This window comes from Lithobates pipiens, unplaced genomic scaffold, assembly GCF_037356315.1.
Source record: "Lithobates pipiens isolate NorthernLeopardFrog02 unplaced genomic scaffold, aLitPip1_a1.2 Scaffold_18, whole genome shotgun sequence".
Taxonomy (NCBI): domain Eukaryota; kingdom Metazoa; phylum Chordata; class Amphibia; order Anura; family Ranidae; genus Lithobates; species Lithobates pipiens.
Window position 1 is genome coordinate 292,612,534 of NW_027507758.1, and position 23,251 is coordinate 292,635,784.

A 23,251-nucleotide genomic window follows, 5' to 3' on the forward strand; every position below is an offset into this window, starting at 1 on the left:
TTGGTACAATGCTTATTTTGCGGTTACAAATCGCCAGCATGCCATGATCACTGGCAGCTCCATTAAACAACATGAATAGCTGCTGAAGCCGGCATCTTCAAAAGGCAGTGAAAACTTAATTTCAGCAATGGTGCTACAAAATCACTGGAATCAAAGAGGTTGATTTACTAAAACTGGAGAGTGGAAAATCAGATGCAGCTCTGCATGGAATGCAATCAGATTCCAGGCTTTATGGTCAAAGCTTAATTGAACAATCTGAAGTTAGAAGCCAATTGGCTGCCATGCACAGCTGCACCAGACTTTACACTTCCAGTTTTAGTAAATTAACCCCAAAGTGACACAGACAATTCATTGACTTTATTTCAATGGTTCCTAACACTTAAGGGTCCTTTCACACGGGGCGGATCAGTTCTGATCCGCCCCGTGGATATCCGTTTGCTCAGCGGGGATCACTCCGCCGATCCCCGCTGAGCAGGGAGATGACAGCTCCGTCTCTGCACACTGCGCAGGGACGGACCTGTCACAGCGCCGCTCTCCCCTATGGGAGATCGGATGACGACGGACCGCAGTGCCCGTCGTCATCCGATCCGATCCGCAGACGGATGGAAAAATAGCTTTTTCCTCCGTTACACTTTTTCGGATCGGAGCGGGTCGGATGTCAGCGGACATGTCACCGCTGACATCCGACGCTCCATAGAGCTCTATGGAGCACCCGTTCAGGTCCGCCTGAAAAACTGACAGGCGGGCCTGAACGGGACATCAGTGTGAAAGAGGCCTAAAAGGGATATTATGCTGTAAATTGCTGGTAAAATTTACATAGTCCTAAAGAAAAACTTTGGCAATGTTTAAAGGCCAGTTCATACCAGATGCAGTCCAGTGCATTATTAACCACTTTCAGACCGGACCATTTTGCTGGTAAATGACCAGAGGTCTTTTTACACTTTGGCACTGCGCTGCTTTAACTGGCAATTGCGCGGTCATGCAATGTTGTACCCAAACAAAATTTGCGTCCTTTTCTTCCCACAAATAGAGCTTTCTTTTGATGGTATTTGATTGCCTCTGCGATTTTTATTTTTTGCGATATAAACGTAAAAAGACCGCAAATTTTGAAAAAAAATGATATTTTCTACTTTTTGTTATTAGAAAAATCCAATAAACTCAATTTTAGTCATACATTTAGGCCAAAATGTATTCAGCCACATGTCTTTGGTAAAAAAAAAAGTCAATAATTGTATATTTATTGGTTTGCGCAAAAGTTGTCACATCTACAAACTAAGGTACGTTTTCTGGAATTTACGCAGCTTTTAGTTTACGACTGCCTATCTCATTTCTTGAGGTGCTAAAATGGCAGGGCAGTACAAAACCCCCCCAAATGACCCCATTTTGGAAAGTAGACCCCCTAAGGAAATTGATAAGTGGCATGTTGAGCCCATTGAATATTTTATTTTTTTCCCTCAAGCGATTGAATAATGACAAAAAAAAAAATTTTTTTTTTTTTTTTTTTTTACACAAAGTTGTCACTAAATGATATATTGCTCACACATGCCATGGGCATATGTGAAATGACACCCCAAAATAAATTCTGCTGCTTCTCCTGAGTACGGGGATACCACATATGTGGGACTTTTTGGGAGCCTAGCCGCGTACGGGGCCCCGAAAACAAAGCACCGCCTTCAGGCTTTCTAAGGGCGTAAATTTTTGATTTCACTTCTCACTACCTATTACAGTTTTGAAGGCCATAAAATGCCAAGATGGCACAAAACCCCCACAAATGACCCCATTTTAGAAAGTAGACACCCCAAGCTATTTGCTGAGAGGCATTTTGAGTCCATGGAATATTTTATATTTTGCCACAAGTTGCGGGAAAATTACAAACTTTTTTTTTTTTCACAAAGTTGTCACTAAATGATATATTGCTCACGCATGCCATGGGCATATGTGAAATGACACCCCAAAATAAATTCTGCTGCTTCTCCTGAGTACGGGGATACCACATATGTGGGACTTTTTGGGAGCCTAGCCGCGTACGGGGCCCCGAAAACCAAGCACCGCCTTCAGGCTTTCTAAGGGCGTTACAGTTTTGAAGGCCATAAAATGCCAAGATGGCACAAACCCCCCCCAAATGACCCCATTTTGGAAAGTAGACACCCCTAAATTTAGGGGTACACTAGTGAGACTAGGTAATAAATGGCGGGTGCCCTGAAACTATAAAAAAATAACTAACCAACCAGCGTCACCTGTAACAGTTATATGGTGATCACTGGTGAAAGGGTTAACTAGGGGGGCAATCAGGGGGCTTTATGCGGTAGTATATGGGGGTCCCTGGCGCTATAAAAAGCTGCGGCGAACCTAAATACCTACCTGCCTAACTAGCGTCACCTGTGACACTAATACAGCGATCAGAAAAACGATCGCTTATTAGGCTGGGTTCACACTGGAGCGATGCGGGAACGCCACGAATCCGCGGCGGGTTCCCGCATCGCATGCCTCCCGGCGGCAGTTCACACTGCCCTATGCGAACTGCTGGGAGTGTCAGTGAAATGTTAATGACACCCCCAGATCAGTTTGCATATCGCAGTGCGATCTGCAAACTCGGATCGCATGGTGTGAACACCCATGCGATCCGATTCTGCTGCGGGCCAAAAAAGGGTCCCGTGCGAATTTGCGGCGGGTGCGATGCGAATTCAGCCATACTATCTGTATGGCTGAACTCGAATCGCACAGAGATCAGATGTGATTTGCACTGCAGTGCGGTGCGAATCACATTCGTTCTCATAAACCACTGCAATGTGAACCCAGCCTTAGTGACACTGGCGACGGGGGGTGATCACGGGGTTAAACCTTTATTGGGGGGGTTAGGGGGGTACATTAGAACTAAAGGGGGCTAACCCTAACTGCCCTAACAGTTATTACAGTCACAAATGACACCAATGCAAAAAAAAAAAAAATAAAAAAAAAAAAAAAATGACATTGGTGTCACTGTGACTGGGGGGCAGGGGTAATTGGGGGGGTGATCGGGGGGGTGTGAGTTTGCCTGGCATGTTCTACTGTGTAGTGTCGTGTTGGTGCAACTCACCGATCCTCTCTCCTCGGTGTCGGAACGAAAAACACCGACACGGAGGAGAGATTACATCACTTCCTCTCCTGTGTTTACATTACAGGAGAGGAAGTGATGTGACGAAGGATTTCTATTCGTCGGGAGCCATCGCGAGGGGGTGGCCATGAATGAATGGCCGTCCCCTCATCCGGGATCGCTCCCGAACGAATACCGACCGCCGCAGGCACCGAGAAAAGAAGAGCAGGCTCCATTTTTTCTGCATGGAATGCGGCAAAAGCGCACATGTCCTAAAAGGAGATGAAGAAAAGGAAAAAAATAGAAGAAAAAAAAAAAAACACATCTGGAATGCATCAAAAACGTGCATGTAGAAACTCATCCAGAACACAGAAATTTTGGCGTTTACTGGCCCTGAAACAAGAGATGGTAAAATATGCTACTAATAGCGACACCAAAAAGAAACGTAAAGTGGTTCTAAAAGGAAAAAAAAAATAAAAAATCCCCAATCACACCTTCAGAATAGTACAGCGCCACTATGGTCATACTAAACTACAATGATGAGAGTTGAAAAAAAAAAATAAAAAAAAAATTTAAATAATTTTTTTTATAAAATTTTTTTTTTTTTTTTTTAACATACTGTCACCAGTCAGTTCTGATCAGCGCCACACCAATGAGATGAAAACTCACCATGCCTGTTACTAAATGCCTCAGACTGTCTACTCTCCAAAAAAGGGGAATTTGTACTGTTCTGGCATTTTAAAGGCCTCAAGAAGTGAGAGGCCGTCAGTACATCAGATTTGATGAATTTAAAGAAAAAAAAATTATATATAACAACTAATCGATTAAAATAGTCAGTAACATAATGGGGGTTAAAAAAAAAATAATAAAAAAAATCGCTACTGTAACTATTACTTTCACAGTTCTACAGTAAAAAAAAAAAAAAAAAAAAAAAATCAACCCCTTACAGTAGTGATTATCTGCTTTTTTATAAAAGGGCTCATTTTAGTTTTTTTAACCCCATTATGTTACTAAACGCCTTAGACCTAGTTCACATTCACATCTAGGTCTTTTTTTTGGTGCTTTTTGCAGAAACACACTACAGTTCATTTACATGGTCTCCTTAGGGACACGTTCACATCCTATGCTTTTTTTCAGCCGCTGAGTATTTGGAAACTGGCAGGGACTTTTTTTTTTTTTTAAACACAAAATGGTTCAATATACTTCAATGGAGACACTGCAGAAAAGCATGTAATGCGTTTTTACAGCAATTTGTGTTTTTTAATCTGCCCGACAACAAATTGGCCAAAAAAAAAAAAATAAATAAAAAAAAAAAAAGCTAAAAAATTCACGTGTGCAAAAGTCAAAATGCACAGCAAAAGGCATTGCAGAAACAGATCAAAAGGAAACTGCATAGGTGTGCACCGAGCCTTATGCTGGTCACATGGATATCAATTTTCAGACGAGAATATTCAGATGAAAAATCTTTGTACAGTCACTAAATGAATAATCTTGTTTGAAATTTTCACTTGTTTTTAAAACGAATGGAATTTCTGAACAAAAACCATATACACTGTCTGAAAATTCCTTTGATCAAGAAATTTTCTATTATTTCTAAATTTTCCTGTCACTGTGGTTGAAAATGAACGTCAATTTGACCCCACTAATAATTCGAGAATTGAACGAACGTCAAAAAATTTTTTTTTTTTTGAAGGAAGAAATTGTTTCTTTTTAAATAAAAAAAAAATTAGAATCTCTGAGTCTGAGATTTACCAGATTTACCCTTTAACCGCATGCCAACCAGCCACCGCAGTTGTACTGCGCCAACATGGCTCGGCATCATGGGACGTCAGTACCATAGACTGCCACTAGGGGGCACGTGCACACCCCCCAAAAGAAAGCTCAATTTGTAGGGAAAAAAAAAAAAAAGATGTAATGGCAAAAAAATGCCCTGGTCATGAAGGGGGTAAAAGCTTCCGGAGCTCAGGTGGTTAAAATTTAACACTTAAAAAAATGGTAAACAAATATATACGTAATATGTTACATGCAATATGTTATATTTTTATAATTACCTGCTCTGTGCAGTGGTTCTTCACAGAGCAGCCCGTATTCTCTTTTTAGGTCCCCTGCTGTCACTCCTGCCTTCTCCCCTTTGCAAAGTGCCCCCCTTAGCAAGCCACTTGAAAGGGGGAGATGCATACTGAGAGTTTTCATCTTGAAGCATAAAATGCATTTAGGCAAAAAACCTTCTGCCTTTAGAACCACTTTAATTGTTCTTTCAAAAGACGGTCGTTCTTTAAAATGTATGCATAAACACAAAGCAGTTTTGCAAACATAAGCCTTTGGTTTTACCTTGCGCCTTAGGGTAGCTGCACACTACCCCCGATTGGACTGGCTATGCTTTGGGCAAAGCTCAGCTAACTAGCAGTTTTCCCGAGCTTCCCCAAAGACTCCTATGATGTCCAATGGTTTTGGTGAGCTTTTAGAAACTGCAACAAAATCGCACGACCTCCTAGTAGTCTATGAGAAAGTGCAGCCAACCTGCATGAAAGCTGTGGATTAGCTGCGCTTCAGCAGAAGTGCAGCAGGGTAGTGTAAGGCTCGGTTCACACAGGGGTGGCACGACTTGCAGCGCGACTTACAGACGCGACCTGCACATGACTTCAGCGGCGACTTGCAAAACGACTTCTGTATAGAAGTCAATGCAAGTCGCCTGAAGTCGCCCCAAAAGTAGTACAGGAACCTTTTTAGAACGGTTCCATAGTACAGAACGGAGCGTGACTTGTCAGGCGGCTAAGTCGCCTGGACAAGTCGCCCCTGTGTGAACCGAGCCTGAAGCCACCCTTAAAGTGATACATAAGTCTATTTGTTGTTTTTTTTTTTGTTGCTAAAAATCAAACATGTTATACTTACCTCCTCCATGCAGTAGCTTTGCAGAGAGCAACCGAGATCCTCCTCTTCTCATGTCCCTCTTCAGCGCTCCTGGCCCCTCCCTCCTCTTGAGTGCACCCACAGAAAGCAGCTTGCTACGGGGGTACCCGAGCCAAGCAGCAGCTCCCTGTGTCTATTCAGACACGGGGCAATGACCCGCTCCTGCCCCCCCCTCACATTGGCTTGCTGACTGACTGACAGCAGTGGGAGCCAATGCCGCTTCACTGCTGTCTCGGCCAATGAGGAGAGAGAGAGAGTCCCGGACAACCTAGTCTTCTCCTGCAACATTGCTGGATCAGAGGGAGCTTATTTGGGGGGGGGGGGGGGGCTGCTGTAAATAAGGCTTTTAATCTTAATGCATTAGGATAAAAAAAACTTCTGCCTTTATAACCACTTTAAGGAGTGTTCAGTGTCAGCACAGTGTATGCATTCTTTAGCTAGAAGACCGCCTGTCTGCACTGAACAGGAGCTACCCATTTGCTTCAATCCACCTCAAGAAGCGTAGCTACAGTATGTTCTGCCCATCCACAATTCTAGGCTTGTGGGGAGAAGAATACACACACACACACACGTACATGTACGCAGGGACACTCCATGCCTTCCTTCTCAGTTTTACACTGCGGTAACGTGCAGAAGCTGAAGAGTTCTGACTGACTAAAGGAAAGCAATATTTAAACTGGCCTGTGGTCTTCGATGAAAAAATAAAAAAAATAATAGGCAAGTGGTTATTTGTAACGTTGCTTGGTTATCCCAGAAGTATAAAAATGAGCTATTATGTTTTAAAGTAGTTGTAAACCTCAGACATCAAATACAAACAAAGCATAGCCCTCTGTAGTGTGTACTTATTTCAATCCAGAGCACAGTGTCATTTCTGTCTGCCATTAGCATAGATGCGTGGTAGAGAGCTGTGGGCATAAAATCATCCCACTTTAAATAGAAACAAGAATAGGGCTGCAACTAGCGATTATTGTTTTGATTAATCGGTTAATAACTTAAAAAAAAAAAAAAAAAGTGTGGTGTATAATTTAGTCAATATGTAAAGTTTAAAAAAAAAGGCAATTTATTCTTAAATATCTCTATTCAGTGGTAAATATAAATAACCAACTATATGGTTAGGGAGAAAAATATCTAATCCACTCTGAGAATAACAGACAGAAGAGATATACTGTATATACAAGAGGGGATAAATACTGTATATACTATTAGAGAAGATATACTGTATATACCGGTACTATTAGAGAAGAGATATACTGTATATACTAATAGATGAGAGATAATGATATAATGTCATAATGTATACTATTAGGAGGGGATATATACTATTAGAGGGGGGATATACTGTATATACTATTTGAGGAATGATGTAGTATATACACTATTAGAGGAGATATAGTGTATATACTATTAGAGGAGAGATATAATAATATTAAAGGGTCAATCTAGTAAATATCATCAGACTCATTAACTTTAACCCCATTTTGTTACTGGCCGATTAATCGATTATGAAAATAGTAAATTGATTAATTTCATAATCGATTAGTTGTTTCAGCCCTAAACAAGAATACCCTCCGCTTGATCAAGAGAAACTATTATAGGCACAACAGACAATTGGGACACTCAAAAACACAAAAATTAAAAAAAAAAAAAAAAAAAAAAGTAGTACTTTATTACATATCAAAAAAATAAATAAAAAAAAAGACTAAAAATAGAGCCATTAAAAACTTGTGGCTTGTATATAACACAGTAATGGCAATTGCCAAAACCTTGACAAAAACTAACAAATTATAGAGACAATCAATTTTTTCTCCCCTGGGGGGTGCATGTAATCAGCACAGGGCCAATAAGCACTGTCCAGACAGAAGGTCAGGAGTCATGCTGCCTCGTAGGACAGTCAGATGAGAATGAAAACTCGGCAAGACACCAATAGAATGCACAAGACTGCTGATGAGAAAAGGGATTTAGCAGTTTATATTTACTAAAATAATTGCATTTACTTGTTCTGTATACTGTGGAAGACCAGATATAGTGAATGCAGGGCCCTGGGTTTAGTAACACTTTAAAGTAGAACAAGGTTTGAGGACATTAACAGATCAGGTATGTGTCTCATAGCTTGTACGCTGGTTTTACATACTCTTTGCTATTTGCAGCTATTTAAGAAAAACATTGGTTGCTGAATCCATTTCTAATTCAGAGCAGGGCAAGATGCAGAGACAACTCAAAATATAACATTTTCCAATACTCAGCCACATAATACAGTAAAAGGGATCTAATAAAAGCCATTTCTATCATTTAAATAAAAGGAGGTCTAACAATAGAAGGGAAAAAAGAAAAAAGTAATCACAACAGGTGCCAGTTACTATTTTTAAGTTCAACACTAGTGCCATTTCAGATGAAAATTGAGCCACACAGAACTCCAGGACAATGGAAATTACATTATGTTCAATGATGCTCAGCAAGGCATGATTTTGGAAAAGGCTCCGGATATATTTTTTGGTGCGATTCCAGCACGTTTTTTGGCCCCACAGAATATGCAAAACATGTCCAAATTGCACTACATAATCACACTGTAAAATCAGATCAAAGCAGTGTGAAAAAGTGCAGTTAAATATTCCAAAGGTCTGTAGAAATTGGGTAAAAAGATACTATAACTTTTTAGTCTTTTACAAGAAAAACTAGATAAATTCACAAAAATTTGAGCATAAAGGAGATATGAAGCATTTGTAGCCTATTCTAATTCTATGCACATACAAGCATTAACAATTCACAGAGGCCTTGGGATATAGCACCCCCTAATGGACACAGAAAAAAAACACAAGACAAACACTTCGTTTTGAAGACTATGCACTTCAGCATGTACTTTTTCCTGTCCTGTGATTTGTTTTCTAACTTTTCTTCTAATTATACTTATTAAACAAGATACATATGAATGGAATTCATTTAACCACTTGCTTACTGGGCACTTAAACCCCCCTCAGTCCCAGACCAATTTTCAGCTTTCAGCGCTGATGCACTTTGAATGACAATTGTGCGGGCATACAACCCTGTACCCAAATGAAATTTTTATCATTTTTTTCCCACAAATAGAGCTTTCTTTTGGTGGTATTTAATTACAGCTGGGAGTTTTATTTTTTGCTAAACAAACAAAAAAAGATGCAAAAAAAAAAAAACACAACATGTTTAATAGTTTGTTATAAAATTTTGCAAACAGGTCATTTTTCTCCTTCATTGAAGTGCGCTGATGAGGCGGCACTGGTGGGCACTGATAGGCACAGTTAAGGCGGCACCGATGGGCACAGATAAGATGGGCACGGATGGGTGGCACTAAGGGGCACTGATAGGTACCACTGATAGATGGGACTGATGTGCACAGATATGTGGCACTGGGGTGCAGCACCTTCGTTGAGGCAGATTGTGGGCACTGCTGGGTGGCACTGTGGGCACTGCTGGGTGGCACTGGCAGGGGGGGGGGACACATTTTTTATTGATGTGGCAAAGCAGGGGGCAGGTGGGCACTGGCAGGGGGCAGATGGGCACTGGCAGGGCTGGCCGTGATCGGGGCTGATGTCCCGATCACGGCCGCCGGTGATCAGCTCTTTTTTTTTCTCCTCGCGCTGTCAGCGCGAGGAGGAATAATAGCCGATTACCGGCTCCGTTGTATCACATGATCAGCTGTCATTGGCTGACAGCTGATCACATAAGGGGTCGGGATCGACCCCTTGCTCGGATCGGTGATCAGGCGAGTCTCATAGACTCGTCGATCACAGAGCGCGCCGCGCGCGCCCCTCAGGGGGCGCGCAGGCCGCTCGTGCACGGGACGACGTCAATAGACGTCGTCCCGGCAAAGGAGATCCGCGCTGTAGCCGTCATTCGGCTATAGCGCGGGTCTCAAGTGGTTAAAAAAAATCTCAGACTAAACTGTTTGTGACAAAAATCACAGCAAGCTATTTCCACTGTAAACACTGTTAGATTATTACAGTATAACTAAAAAGGCAAAACATTTTTTCCTGGACCTCCCCATGTCAGCCTACTATGGGTCAGCTCCGGCCCCTCAAGGACCACCTCAGCCTCCAGCTGATCAATCTGCTACTCTGCTCTGGTAAGCCTCCTTCCAGGACTCTCATTACTTACTGCTGTGTTACTTGTCTGTCAGAGTGTTTTTATTATCCTGTGCCTTATAGGTCTGGGGAATTTTGCCTGACTGCCTAGCTGCCTTAGCACTGAAGATTCAGAGATGGAGAAGTTTATTTTAATTGTATTTATTTTTTATAAAAAAAAAAAAAAAAAATTTATTTAGTAAAGAGCACATACTCTGTTTTACAGAGAGAAGGGCCCAGTGTGGGATAAACACCCGTAAAGAGGTTCCAAATCAGCATTCCAGCCTCAAAGGAGTAAAAAAGGGGACTAGACATGACAAATCGCAGAGTCTCATGCAGCTGGATTGACGCCTATTGTCACAGCATTCCAGATCTCTCTTGCCCTTAGCTCCCTTTAGTCACTCGAATCCAAGCAAAGAGGTCAAAACATCAGAAAGCCTCTAGAAAGCGCAAATCCGGGCGCAGACAGAAGATGCTCTCCTTCGGATAGGTCCTCATCTCCAGCCCAGGCAGAAGAAAGATCCTGTTGGGCCTGCTCAACTGAGGTCCTCAGAGTAATGCTGGTTTGTGCATCTTGCTTCAAGCAGGCGGCTCAGGACAATGCTGCGAAAGCATGCCAGGTTAAATCCTACATTAAGCATGCAGTCAAGGAAGGGTTAAAGAGTGTTTCAAGGAATCCTGCTGTATCTTCAGCATCTGCAGATTCAGATCATGTGTTTTCAGTGCGTTTTAACTCTGATGTCGATAGCCACTTGGAGCCATCTGAGGCTGAGATTGTCTCAGAATCGCATACCTTTGATTTTTGCACTGGTTCCCCCCTTGGTAGAGGCTGATAAGGATGCCATGAAGTGGCAGGAAAAAGCTTTGCCTCCAAGGAAACAGCAAAGATACTACCCGTATTTAAAGAAATTGTTACCTTCCTTCCCATTCATTTCTGAAATTAAATAAGTAATTGACGATGAGTGGGCAGGGCCTGAGAAGAAGCTCAATGTGCATAATGGAGTATCGAAGCTGTACCCCTTGGGATACTACACCTAAGATGGATGTTTCATTATGTAGATTAGCCTGCCACATTACACTTCCGCTGGAGGATTCAGTCTCTTTTAGGGATCCTATGGATCGCAGAATACGCGCAGACCTAAAAAGGTTGTATAGTGCCGGAGCAGAATGCAGACCAGCGGTAGCAGCACTTGGGTTGGATTCGCACCCGTTTTTGGTGCTTTTTGTGGATTTGCACTACTGTCCATTTGCCATTGTCTCCTATGGAACACGTTCTGTGGTGCGGGTCTGCGGAATGCAGGGAGCGCTGGGAGTGCATGGGTATGAATCCAGGCACAGAGTGTGGGTAGCGGAGCTAGTGGATGGATGTTCAGATGAAAGTCTGGGAAGTGGCAGTTGTTCTTCACAGTTTTCAAGACTGCTGTAGAGTTTGTGGCTGATGTGGCTGTTAACCAGGTCAAGATGACAGCAAAGATAATGCTTCATTCCATCACAGCCCGCAGAGCCTTTTGGTTTTAGCATTGGTTGGCCGATAAGTCTTCTAAGCACAGTCTGTGTTTGGTTACATTTGATGGGAAGCTACTCTTTGGGAAGACATGGAATCAGCAATTCAGCAGGTTTCCGGCGGCAGATCTGGCCTAATCCCGCAGAAGAGAAAAAGACAACAGCAGCCCTTTCGGTTTAACAAGAGATCCAAAAAAGGCTTCAGAGAGGCCAGCGCTTACAGACTGTTTTTCATACAGTGGAAAGGAGCAGGTCCAACCTTCCAGAAACCTTCCAAGACCAGGGCCAACGAAGCTCCTAAGACTTCAAATAAGTCCTTCTGAAGGGGTCTCCGCTTAACCCCCTCAAGTAGGAACAAGACTAGCCCAATTCTGAGAGGGTTTGGGCAGACAAAATTACAGGATGCCTGGATTGTAGCCATCATTTGATCACGTTAATCGCCTCGAGTTCAGAACAAGGCCCCCTCAGACCTTGTTAGTAGGAACCGGACTTCCGACAGATTTGGAAAGGAGGCAATGTTTGCAAGGATTTATAGAGGAGCTGTTGGCAACAAGGGCCATCCTTCCGGTTCGAAGGCACGGATTGGGTCAAAGAGTATGTTCCCCTTCTGTTTTTTGGTCCCAGAGGATTCAGACCAGTTTTTGACCTCAAGGTCCTGAATTCTTACATGAAGATTCCACCATTCAAAATGGAGTGATTGGAAACGATCACTTCGGCTGTGGAGTCAAGAGACTGGATGGTTGTCTTCATGTTTCCATAGACACATCTCACCATCACTTTCTCAGGTTTTCCGTAGAAGTATCTCATTTTCAATTTTAACATCTCCCATGCAGTCTCTGCACGGCTCCAAAAATGTTGTCGCGACTCAGGGTCAAGGGAGTGCAAATACTTCATTATCTAGACAACATGCTACTTCTGGGTCCGTCAAATGAACTCTTCTAGTTCATGTGAATTTTACCTACAAAACACTACCTCGTTTCGGTTGATCAACTTTTGGAAGAGCCAGATACATCCGAGCCAAATGTTGGAGTATTTAGGAGTAAAATTCGACACGGATCGGGGGGGGGGGGGGGGGGGGGGTGTTTCTCTTCCTCAGAGGAAGGTCCAGGAGATCCAGTCTCAGACAAAAGCAGTGCTGGCCAGGCCTTCTATAATGGTGAAGGAATGCATGCAGTGTCTGGGGGTTCTATCAGCCACAGTTCCAGTAGTCCTGTGGCGCAGGAGGTTTCAATGCAACTTTCTTCATCAGTGGGATCTTCACTCCTTGTTCCAGAAAATCTGCCAATTCTGATAATCGGGTCCCTGGTTTGGTGATGTCCCGCCCATTATGGTGTCACAGTCCCAGAGGATGCTGGGACTGACATCATAATAGGCGGGGACATCATCCGGTAATGTCCCTATATAAGTCGCCGCGCGCCCGGTCCCCGTCATTGTGAGCGGAGGGAGCGACGAGGCAACATCTGAAGAGAAGAACAGAAGAACAGAAGGCGGCGACGACAGCGGCGACAAAAGACCGGGCCACCGCCTGTAAAAGAGCTATAAGGCGGCGCGGTGGCCAGGCAGAAGAACCGAAGAGGGGGACAAGACCCCCGAAGTCGGAAGAAGAGGGCGGCGGTGAGGAAGAAAGCCGGGCTCCTCCGCTAGTAAAAGATCTAGAAGAAGATAGCGGATGAGTCCGGCAAGAAGACCCCCGAAGACGGAAGACCCCCGAAGCTGTGCAATAAACTATTTTAACCCTTGTGTGTTGTGTTTTTTTGTACTTTATTTTACAGGTGAATGGGTATGGGTACATTGTACCCCATACTCATTCACATAGGGTGGGGGGCCGATATCCGGGAGCCCCCTTATTAAAGGGGGCTCCCGGATTCCGATAAGCCCCCCTGCCCGTAGACCCCGACAACCAATGGCCAGGGTTGTCGGGAAGAGGCTCTTGTCCTCATCAACATGGGGACAAGGTGCTTTGGGGTGGGGGGGCCACGCGGCCCCCCCTTCCCCAAGGCACCCCCCATGTTGAGGGCATGCGGCCTGGTAAGGCTCGCTTGCCCCCCCTTCCCTGGCCGGCCAGGTAGCGTGCTCGGACAAGGGTCTGATGTGGACCTGGGGGGGACCCCACGCCGATTTTTTCGGCGTTGGGGTTCCCCTTTAAGTCCATACCAGGTGGCGGGGCCAGCGACGCATTCTTCGCAGGCCCGGCCTACCTGGAGACATGCTCAAAATTAGCTGACTTTTCTCCGGGCGGGAAAAGTCTGTTCATTTCAAAAGAACGGCGGACTGGCATACGCACGGCTGGATTGTCCGGCGAAATGCAAGTCTGGCGGGAAGATTGGAGTGTAAAACGACTTTCTAAGTCCGCCGTACTTTCGGGTAAAAAAAAAAAAAAAGTACGCCGGAGGCTACACACGGGGGATTGTCCGGCGGACTTGAGTTTGCCGGACTTTTCCACCCAATTGTTTGATCGTGTGTACGCGGCATTACACAACACTGTTCTGATCTGTCCAATGCAGATGAGGTTTCTGTTCAAGATGTCAAGCAGGCTTAACAATAATTAAAAACGTAAAGACTTAAAAATTAGCAGGAAATCAAAGTTCTGATAGATTGTCTCTTTTACAGGAAACTCAGTGGCATAATCCCACCCCCACCTTTCAAATTTATTTATCCGTTTACAAAAAAGAAAAGAAAGGGAAACTTTCTCATATGTTCAAGCTCATAAGGATCCCCCATTCTTGGCCCATCTATCAACTCACAACGTTGATAAACATTAGCATTAAAAATGCTAGCCAAGTGTATGTGGAAAAATACTTATTTTTTTTTGTGTATTCTTTATCACATACAGGACTCACATTCTATGCCTCATATTAGTCGACATCACATGGATCAGTTACAGGACTTTCTGGTATGAATTCTTGTCACGTATTCATTTTTCCTATTGTTTGGAACTATGGGGTGTGTCTAAAAAGTTTAGTGAACGGTCTGATATCTCAATGGCAAAATGGGCCAGGTGCGTGCATATGCCTATCCAGAGACACGTTGAGAAGTGCCATCTAGCATTGAGTACACTTGACCGTCAGGCTAAACCCACTGCGACCAGTTGAACGCAGTCAGTGTGAGAGGTAGGGTCACAGTGCAATGGAGCAATGAGTGAATATCATATAAATTGGAGAAAATGACGGAGACGCATTAAATGTTGGTGCACGTGAACGGGACGGAAGCCGTGAGCAGAGGAATTGTTTACGACTGGTTCAAATGCTTTTGCGGCGGAAAAGAAACGACTGATTAGCCAGGTTTGGATCGGCCGTCGACAAGGAGAACCCCAGACATGATTGAGTGCTACAAATGCTGGCATGAGATCGGTGACTGACACGATTGATGGCGGAGGAAGCAGGCATTAGCAAGGACACAGTGCACACCATAGATCGTAAAGATTGGGGTAAGCGGAAGATCTGTTCCCGGTTTGTGCCGTACAAGCCAACAGACAAAAAGAAAGCAAACTGGAAAGAAACCTCTGGAGATTTCATTACCATGTGTGACCAGGATCCATCTTGTGAACCACTGTCACTGGGGATGAGACCTGGTAATTACCCGCCACCCGGAAACGTCCTTTTTTGGACATCCCTGGACCTATTCAAATGTCACTAAATTCCTAGATTGTAAAAGAATGTACTAAAAAATTATAAATGCCTGCCCAAATAGTACACCACTCTGCGCTCTTGGAAACCAATATGCAAATATGAATGCGGTATTTATGTGGTACTCCACTTGCGTGAAATACCCACTTTAAAGCTGCTGCTTTTTTTAAAAAACACAGAAATATAAAAATACATAAAAAAATTGCAACTTAAAAAAAGTCCACTTTTTCATATATAGCAGCGCATGCACACTTTTTTTAAAAAGTGAGTTAATTAAAATTCTGATCAGTGTCCAGAAAAGAAGGTGCTTGTTCTATCCGTTCTTTATTGTGATTAAGATTCAGCTTCCACCATGTAGTTCACCATTAAAAAATGGTGCGACCTGACACAACCTATTAGTAGCAGCAAGCAAGCCTCCATCCCGGATATGTGTTCAACATTCAAAAAAGGGCAAATGGGACTTTAAATAAGGCGTGTTGCTGAGTAAAAAATATATATTATTTGTTGGGTATAAAACCATATCACAAAAAGTGTCGAAATCATATAGGACACAGTTAATTATAGTACATTTCTTTGAATACATTTGTTTAGATATACAGTCATTTTGCAAGGTACAATACAACATCAGTAGCAATGCAGATGTGTAGATATACTCATCCATTCATAAAACCAATAAACATTAGCCATTGCTTATAATAAGTCGAAATAATCTGGGCATCAGTTGGATATATACTCGACGCACGTTTCATGGCTCTTGCCAATCATCAGGAGTACAGATGCTCTGAAATTAGATCAAAAATGTCTATAAATATGGGATAACCTTTAAACGGAGAACAATCTCTCTAGAAAAGGGGGGGCTATACCTTACTGTCCGGCCCATAGGTGACACCAAGCATCTGTCCAGGAGATACAGAGGACAGGGATATCGATCTCCCCCGGGGCTGAGGTGAGGAATCGCACCCAAAACGAGGATAGCAGCTGTGTAAAGCCCAGGTGACCATGATAGTGTAGAATGTGTGCTTACCAGGGCATGCTATTCTGCAGAAATATAGAGATAAAGCCTATTGAAATTATTTTACTATTGATGGAACAGATCCATACTTGTAGGTAAATTAAATAAATGGTGTGCAATTAATGCAATCATTTTAAATGCAATAGTCTCAGTTACCTGGTGTATAATTCTATGGCTGCAGATATGCATGGAATCCTGCTTGTGTGGCTGAATCAAGGTGAAATGGTTAGCTATGGGCCGGACAGTAAGGTATAGCCCCCCTTTTCTAGAGAGATTGTTCTCCGTTTAAAGGTTATCCCATATTACATGTCCAGGATGCACTCTCTTGTTATTAGAAGGTCAGCTCCCCTATCAGCTAGCTGAGTGACCCCATAATTTTACAGAACTCAAAATGCCAGCACTATGATAGTCATTGAAGCTTATCAACTTATTAAGGTGGAGCCAGAGGATCCTGAGGGATAGACACAGATGAGAAAACCGAATTCCAATAAGGGAGACATCTAGTGGCCAAAGAAGGATTGTGGAATGGCAGTTTAAAGGCTTTTTGATCTCGGTTGTTTGGCGAGTGCATCCCCAAAGGGGATCGTTTGTGTCCCACAAGTGGTGAACTACATGGTGGAAGCTGCATCTTAATCACAAAGAACGGATAGAACAAGCACCTTCTTTTCTGGACACTGATCAGAATTTTAATTAACTCACTTTTTAAAAAAAAGTGTGCATGCGCTGCTAGATATGAAAAAGTGGACTTTTTTTAAGTTGCAATTTTTTTATGTATTTTTAAATTCCTAGATTGCCTTGCTTTGGATACATTCCAAACAGACTCAGAGGCTACATTGGGCCCTGGGCTTTCTTGGTTCCCTGTGACAGCACTGGGCCAATCACAAGGCACTTGAAACTTAAAAAAAAAAAAAAAAAAAAACACACACACACAATTATATGCACAAGGGGCGAGGAGAATTGGGTGACTTTTCTCCTTTCACTTGCATGGAACCCTTGTCAATAAACCATCTAAAGTTAGATTTTCAAGAGGCAGTAGAGGCACTGGCATAGAACATCCGCATGACAGGTGCTGTGGCCTAGCATCAGAAACAGGTGGGGTTTTTCTTGACTTGGACAAAAGCCTTGGTCCCACATTCAGTCTATTCATAGGATGAAAGTTGCTTCAAATCTAGATTACAAATGCTGAATTCGCCATTTTTTTCCTAGAGCAGGCTCAGAAGGAAACCATAATGCTACTCCTAGTACATCTTTGTAACACCTTGTATCACATCTCCGAACTTTGTAATCCTAATTGTCAGCTCTAGCATGTTGCAATGTTAAAATAAAATATGTAACGGTTGTGGGCTGCAATATACAAATGTAACCATTACCATCTGCCACTGGTTTTAGCAGTGTAATGTAGTGGTATATTAGCATATTCTTTGCACCTTCTGCTTAAACCCACCCCTTCCCTGGCATTTCTTCATTTTCTGGTTTCACAAAGAATTAAAAAAAAAATAATAATAATATAAATATATAAAATGAAGAAATGTAATATAAAATAAATCTATTAATCTATGAGGTTTGTTACGATGGCTCTAATTAAACAGAAACACCACATTGCATAATTTTTATACCTCTAAAAAAATGGTAGCCTCCCAGGTTTATTCTCCAAAGTTCACAAGTGCAGATTTCATGCTTTTGCCAACATTGTTAAGGTAGTTTTATACATTCACATTTTGCTTACCATATGTTGAAAACGTTCTTCTTTGCTGTTCGAACATAAAGTCATTAATGTGTGTTGGTTCTGCGTATCCTGAAAGCATGTTCCTTGGAGCAGCCATCTGCTGGGTTTTAAATGGATTGTTGGGTCCAAACTACAAATTATATAACAGAAGAGATAATTCAAATACGTTTCACCATAAAATGTATCTCAATTGTGCATGCTGTAGCCAACTGTTGAAACATGTATTAAAAAGTCTGTCTGCCATTAGAACGTCACCTAGGGTTTTTATCCCATACTTAGCCCATAGTTGGGGATAGGGGATGGTACGGAGATGCGGGAGATTGGGGTTCACCCACAGAGGAGTGAAGGGAGACCACCTGTTAAGGCAGGTAAACCTTGTTCTCGCCACAGCCCACACCTTGAGTGTGGTTTTTGTAGACTGAGGTAACACAATGTATGCTTTGGGCACCCGGTAAATTAGATTACCCAGTTCCTGTAGTGAGCCCAAAATAGCTGCTTCAAGACAAACTGCTGTGTTGGTTTGAGACCGCATGAACCACCATTAGACAGTGACCAGCACTGCCACCCAGAAGTAGACACGGGTAGCTTTGGCTATTCTAGATAGCTTCCCTCCCCAAAAAAAACAGTTCATACATTTTTCCACCTCTTTGAAAAGGGAGTTGGGCACCCAGATCGGGCAGTTCCACAACACAGAGGAAGGAAATCATTTTAAGGAGATTAATTATGTCCATAAGATTCAGAGGTAAGGATGACCAAGTGGCACATTTCTCCTTAAGTTGGGCAACTAGAGGTATGATATTGAGGTCAGAGTAGCTGGCCGGGTCTCTCCTAACCTGGATGCCCAAGTATTTAAATTGCTCCACCCACACCAGCTGGCTGTCTGGGGCTGCGGCCCATGAGTCAAGGGGGAAGAGAATCGACTTATCCCAGTTAATCCGCACCCCTGAGTAGTCCCCAAATTTGTTAAATAGATCTAGGGCCGCCTTGAGAGAACCATTTGCGTCTTGTAGCTAGAGCAGAGCGTTTGGCATTTCAAATTCCTCTGAACATCAGTCCTGAACACTTTTTTTTGCTTTCCAAAAAAAGCTACCAAACTCAACTGCGTACAAACCACTATAAACACTGTGTACATGTACTGATAGGATAACAGAGGAGAGGTCAGGGACAGTTAAGAAAAAATAAATAAAAACACCCAACTGCTCCAAAACGTCAGTTTACCAGCAGCAGTGTGATTACAGTAAAGTGTTTTTCCCCCTTTTTGGATAAAGGTTTTGCATGAATAAATAAAAGCGGATCATTGCAATCACCTCTGCCAGTGTTAAGTGTTTTGTCTCATCTAAGTAAACGGATGCACTCTGCTGTGAATCTTCTGCATTTGAAAATAGACTTGTTGGCTATATCACCAAAATGAAAATAGAAGCCCATTACAGCTAAGAATTGGTAAGCTGCAATATAATATAATAAAATGTTTGCTTTTGGGTTTAATACTGCTTTAAACTAATTATTTAGTTTATCCAAATATCTTTAAAAGAATAGACCTGCCCTCTTTTCCCAAGATCTATATTGTAATTGCAGAAGGAAAGGAGGCACAGTGGGGGAGATTTACTAAAACTGGTGCACACGGAATCTGGTGCTGCTGTGCATTGTAACCAATCAGGTGTTAAGGCTCTTTCACAGGAACGATCCGTTCAGGTCCACCTGTCAGTTTTTTAGGCGGACCTGAACGGATGCTCCATAGACCTCTATGGAGCATCGGATGTCAGCGGTGACATGTCCGCTGACATCAGACGCGCTCCGATCCGAAAAAGTGACACTGAGGAAAAACCTACTTTTCCATCCATCTGCGGATCGAGTGACGACGGACTCTGCGGTCTGTCATCATCCGATCTCCCATAGGGGAGATCGCCGCTCTGATAGGTCCGTTCCTGCAGTGTGCAGAGACAGACCTGTTATCTTCCTGCTCAGCGGGGAACGGTGCAGCGATCCCCGCTGAGCAAGCGGACGTCCACAGGGCGGATCAACACGGATCCGTCCCAGGTGAAAGAGGCCTTATTGTCAAAGCATAAATGAACAAGCAGAAGTTAGAAACTAATTGGTCGCTATGCACAGCTTCATCAGTTTTAGTAAATCTCCCTCAGTCTCTTACAGGAAAAGAAACAGAGAAAGTTTTGGTGCCTGAATACGCAGCAGAGATCCACTCAACTGCCCATACCCATCTAACAATCAGAGATCTCCTTGGAATGTACTTAAGTTGGAGAGAGTGAAGAGGAACCACCTCCTGTTTAAGGCCCCATGAACACAGGACGCTGCTAAACATACGTTCAGAAGCAATTGGACGCTTTTTCCAACTGCCCCTGAACTCATTCAGTGTTATCCTATGTGACCATGTACACAGTCTCGTTTATTGCCGTTTTTTAGGCAGTTGTGTTTAACCACTTGCCGACCGCCGCACGACGATGTACGTCGACAGAATGGCACGGGCAGGCATATGGGCGTACCTGTACGTCCCTGCCTTCCCGCGGGTGGGGGGCCCGATCGGGCCCCCCCCGGTGCCTGCGGTAGTCGGTATTCGTTCGGGAGCGATCCGGGATGAGGGGGCGGCCATTCATTCATGGCCACCCCCTCGCGATCGCTCCCGACGAATGGAAATCCTTCGTGACATCACTTCCTCTCCTGTAATGTAAACACAGGAGAGGAAGTGATGTAATCTCTCCTCCGTGTCGGTATTTTTCGTTCCGACACCGAGGAGAGAGGATCGGTGAGTTGCACCAACACGACACTTAACAGTAGAACATGCCAGGCACACTCACACCCCCCCTTTTTTATAGTTTCAGGGCACCCGCCATTTATTACCTAGTCTCACTAGTGTACTCCTAAATTTAGGGGTGTCTACTTTCCAAAATGGGGTCATTTGGGGGGGGGGGGGGTTTGTGCCATCTTGGCATTTTATGGCCTTCAAAACTGTAACGCCCTTAGAAAGCCTGAAGGCGGTGCTTGGTTTTCGGGGCCCCGTACGCGGCTAGGCTCCCAAAAAGTCCCACATATGTGGTATCCCCGTACTCAGGAGAAGCAGCAGAATTTATTTTGGGGTGTCATTTCACATATGCCCATGGCATGCGTGAGCAATATATCATTTAGTGACAACTTTGTGAAAAAAAAAAAAAAAAGTTTGTAATTTTCCCGCAACTTGTGGCAAAATATAAAATATTCCATGGACTCAGCAAATAGCTTGGGGTGTCTACTTTCTAAAATGGGGTCATTTGTGGGGATTTTGTGCCATCTTGGCATTTTATGGCCTTCAAAACTGTAATAGGTAGTGAGAAGTGAAATCAAAAATTTACGCCCTTAGAAAGCCTGAAGGCGGTGCTTGGTTTTCGGGGCCCCGTACGCGGCTAGGCTCCCAAAAAGTCCCACATATGTGGTATCCCCGTACTCAGGAGAAGCAGCAGAATTTATTTTGGGGTGTCATTTCACATATGCCCATAGCATGTGTGAGCAATATATCATTTAGTGACAACTTTGTGTAAAAAAAAAAAAATAATTTTTTTTTGTTGTCATTATTCAATCGCTTGAGGCAAAAAAATAAAATATTCGATGGGCTCAACATGCCACTTATCAATTTCCTTAGGGTGTCTACTTTCCAAAATGGGGTCATTTGGGGGGGTTTTGTACTGCCCTGCCATTTTAGCACCTCAAGAAATGAGATAGGCAGTCGTAAACTAAAAGCTGCGTAAATTCCAGAAAACGTACCTTAGTTTGTAGATGTGACAACTTTTGCGCAAACCAATAAATATACAATTATTGACTTTTTTTTTACCAAAGACATGTGGCTGAATACATTTTGGCCTAAATGTATGACTAAAATTGAGTTTATTGGATTTTTCTAATAACAAAAAGTAGAAAATATCATTTTTTTTCAAAATTTGCGGGCTTTTTTACGTTAATATCGCAAAAAATAAAAATCGCAGAGTCAGTCAAATACCTTTAAAAGAAAGCTCTATTTGTGGGAAGAAAAGGACGCAAATTTCGTTTGGGTACAGCATTGCATGACCACGCAATTACCAGTTAAAGCAGCGCCAAAGTGTAAAAAGACCTCTGGTCATTTACCAGCAAAATGGTCCGGTCTGAAAGTGGTTAACAGTGTTTTTTTTTTTTTAAAGCAAAAAAATTTAAATGGGTTCAGACCCCGAAGATTTCCACGTTTCAGATGCCAAAACGCGACTAAACGCAGTAATCTGCACTTCGTTTAAAGGCATTTTTTCCATTTTGGCCCATTAAAAAAAAAAAAATGCTTCTAAACACGCCAAAATGGAAGTTTTAAACGTGGGTTACTATCTGTCAAGTTAAATCGTTCAGGAGAGGTTGCAAAAACGTCCTGTATACATGAAGCCTAACTAGTTGCTGCCTGCCCACTGTCAAATGACGGTGTAAAAAATAAACAATAAATGATGATTTAAAAAATAAAAAAAACCCATCAGTGATTAAATACCACCAAAAGAAAGCTCTATTTGTGTGAAAAAAAGATAAAAAATAAAAATAAAAAAATTGGGTACAGCGTAGCACGACTGCACAATTGTCATTCAAAGTGCGACAGAGCTGAAAGCTGAAAAATGGCTTGGGTAGGGAGGGGGTTTAAGTGCCTGGTAGGCAAGCGGTTAAGGTGGAAAAAAAAAAAAAAAAACCCATAGGCCAAGTTTAACATGAGAAAGAAAAGTGCGCTTAGGTTTTTGTTTTTTTACAGCAGCCTGCAAAGCATTGCACCTGCAATCAGTCAATCACAGGTGCAAGACACTTTCTCAAGCTTTCTCACTGTACCTCTGTAAAGGCTTTCAGTTAGAAAGCAGATGGAAGCATTAACCACTTAAGCCCCGGACCAATTGTCAGCCTAAGGACCAGTGGTCTTTTTACAATTTCGCACTGCGCTGCTTTAACTGGTAATTGCGCGGTCATGCAATGTTGTACCCAAACGAAATTTGCGTCCTTTTCGTCCCACAAATAGAGCTTTCTTTTGATGGTATTTGATTGCCTCTGCGATTTTTATTTTTTACGATATAAAAAGGAAAAAGACTGAAAATGTTGAAAAAAAATAAAAAAATATATATTTTCTACTTTTTGTTATAAGAAAAATTTGAATAAACTCAATTTTAGTCATACATTTAGGCCAAAATGTATTCAGCCAAATGTCTTTTTTTTTACTAAAAAGTCAATAAGCGTATATTTATTGGTTTGCACAAAAGTTATAGCGTCTACAAACTAGAGTACCTTTTCTGGAATTTATACAGCTTTTAATTTATGACTGCCTATCTC

General features: G+C 42.7%; 1 protein-coding gene and 1 long non-coding RNA gene across 2 annotated transcripts in view; both read right to left on the reverse strand.

The window, feature by feature from the left end:
• Positions 1-23,251, reverse strand: part of CDC40 (cell division cycle 40) — a 104,447-nt gene that overhangs the window by 50,071 nt on the left and 31,125 nt on the right. Inside the window, exon 3 of the mRNA XM_077487124.1 lies at positions 17,945-18,074. Within this exon, the coding sequence (XP_077343250.1) occupies positions 17,945-18,074 (130 nt within the window). The remainder of the gene's footprint in view (positions 1-17,944; positions 18,075-23,251) is intronic.
• LOC143990144 (uncharacterized) lies at positions 15,761-16,435 on the reverse strand. The gene is made up of 3 exons (XR_013277178.1): positions 16,375-16,435; positions 16,070-16,244; positions 15,761-15,987 (listed from the first exon to the last, which is right to left on the reverse strand). It is a non-coding gene; the product is annotated as an uncharacterized LOC143990144 (long non-coding RNA).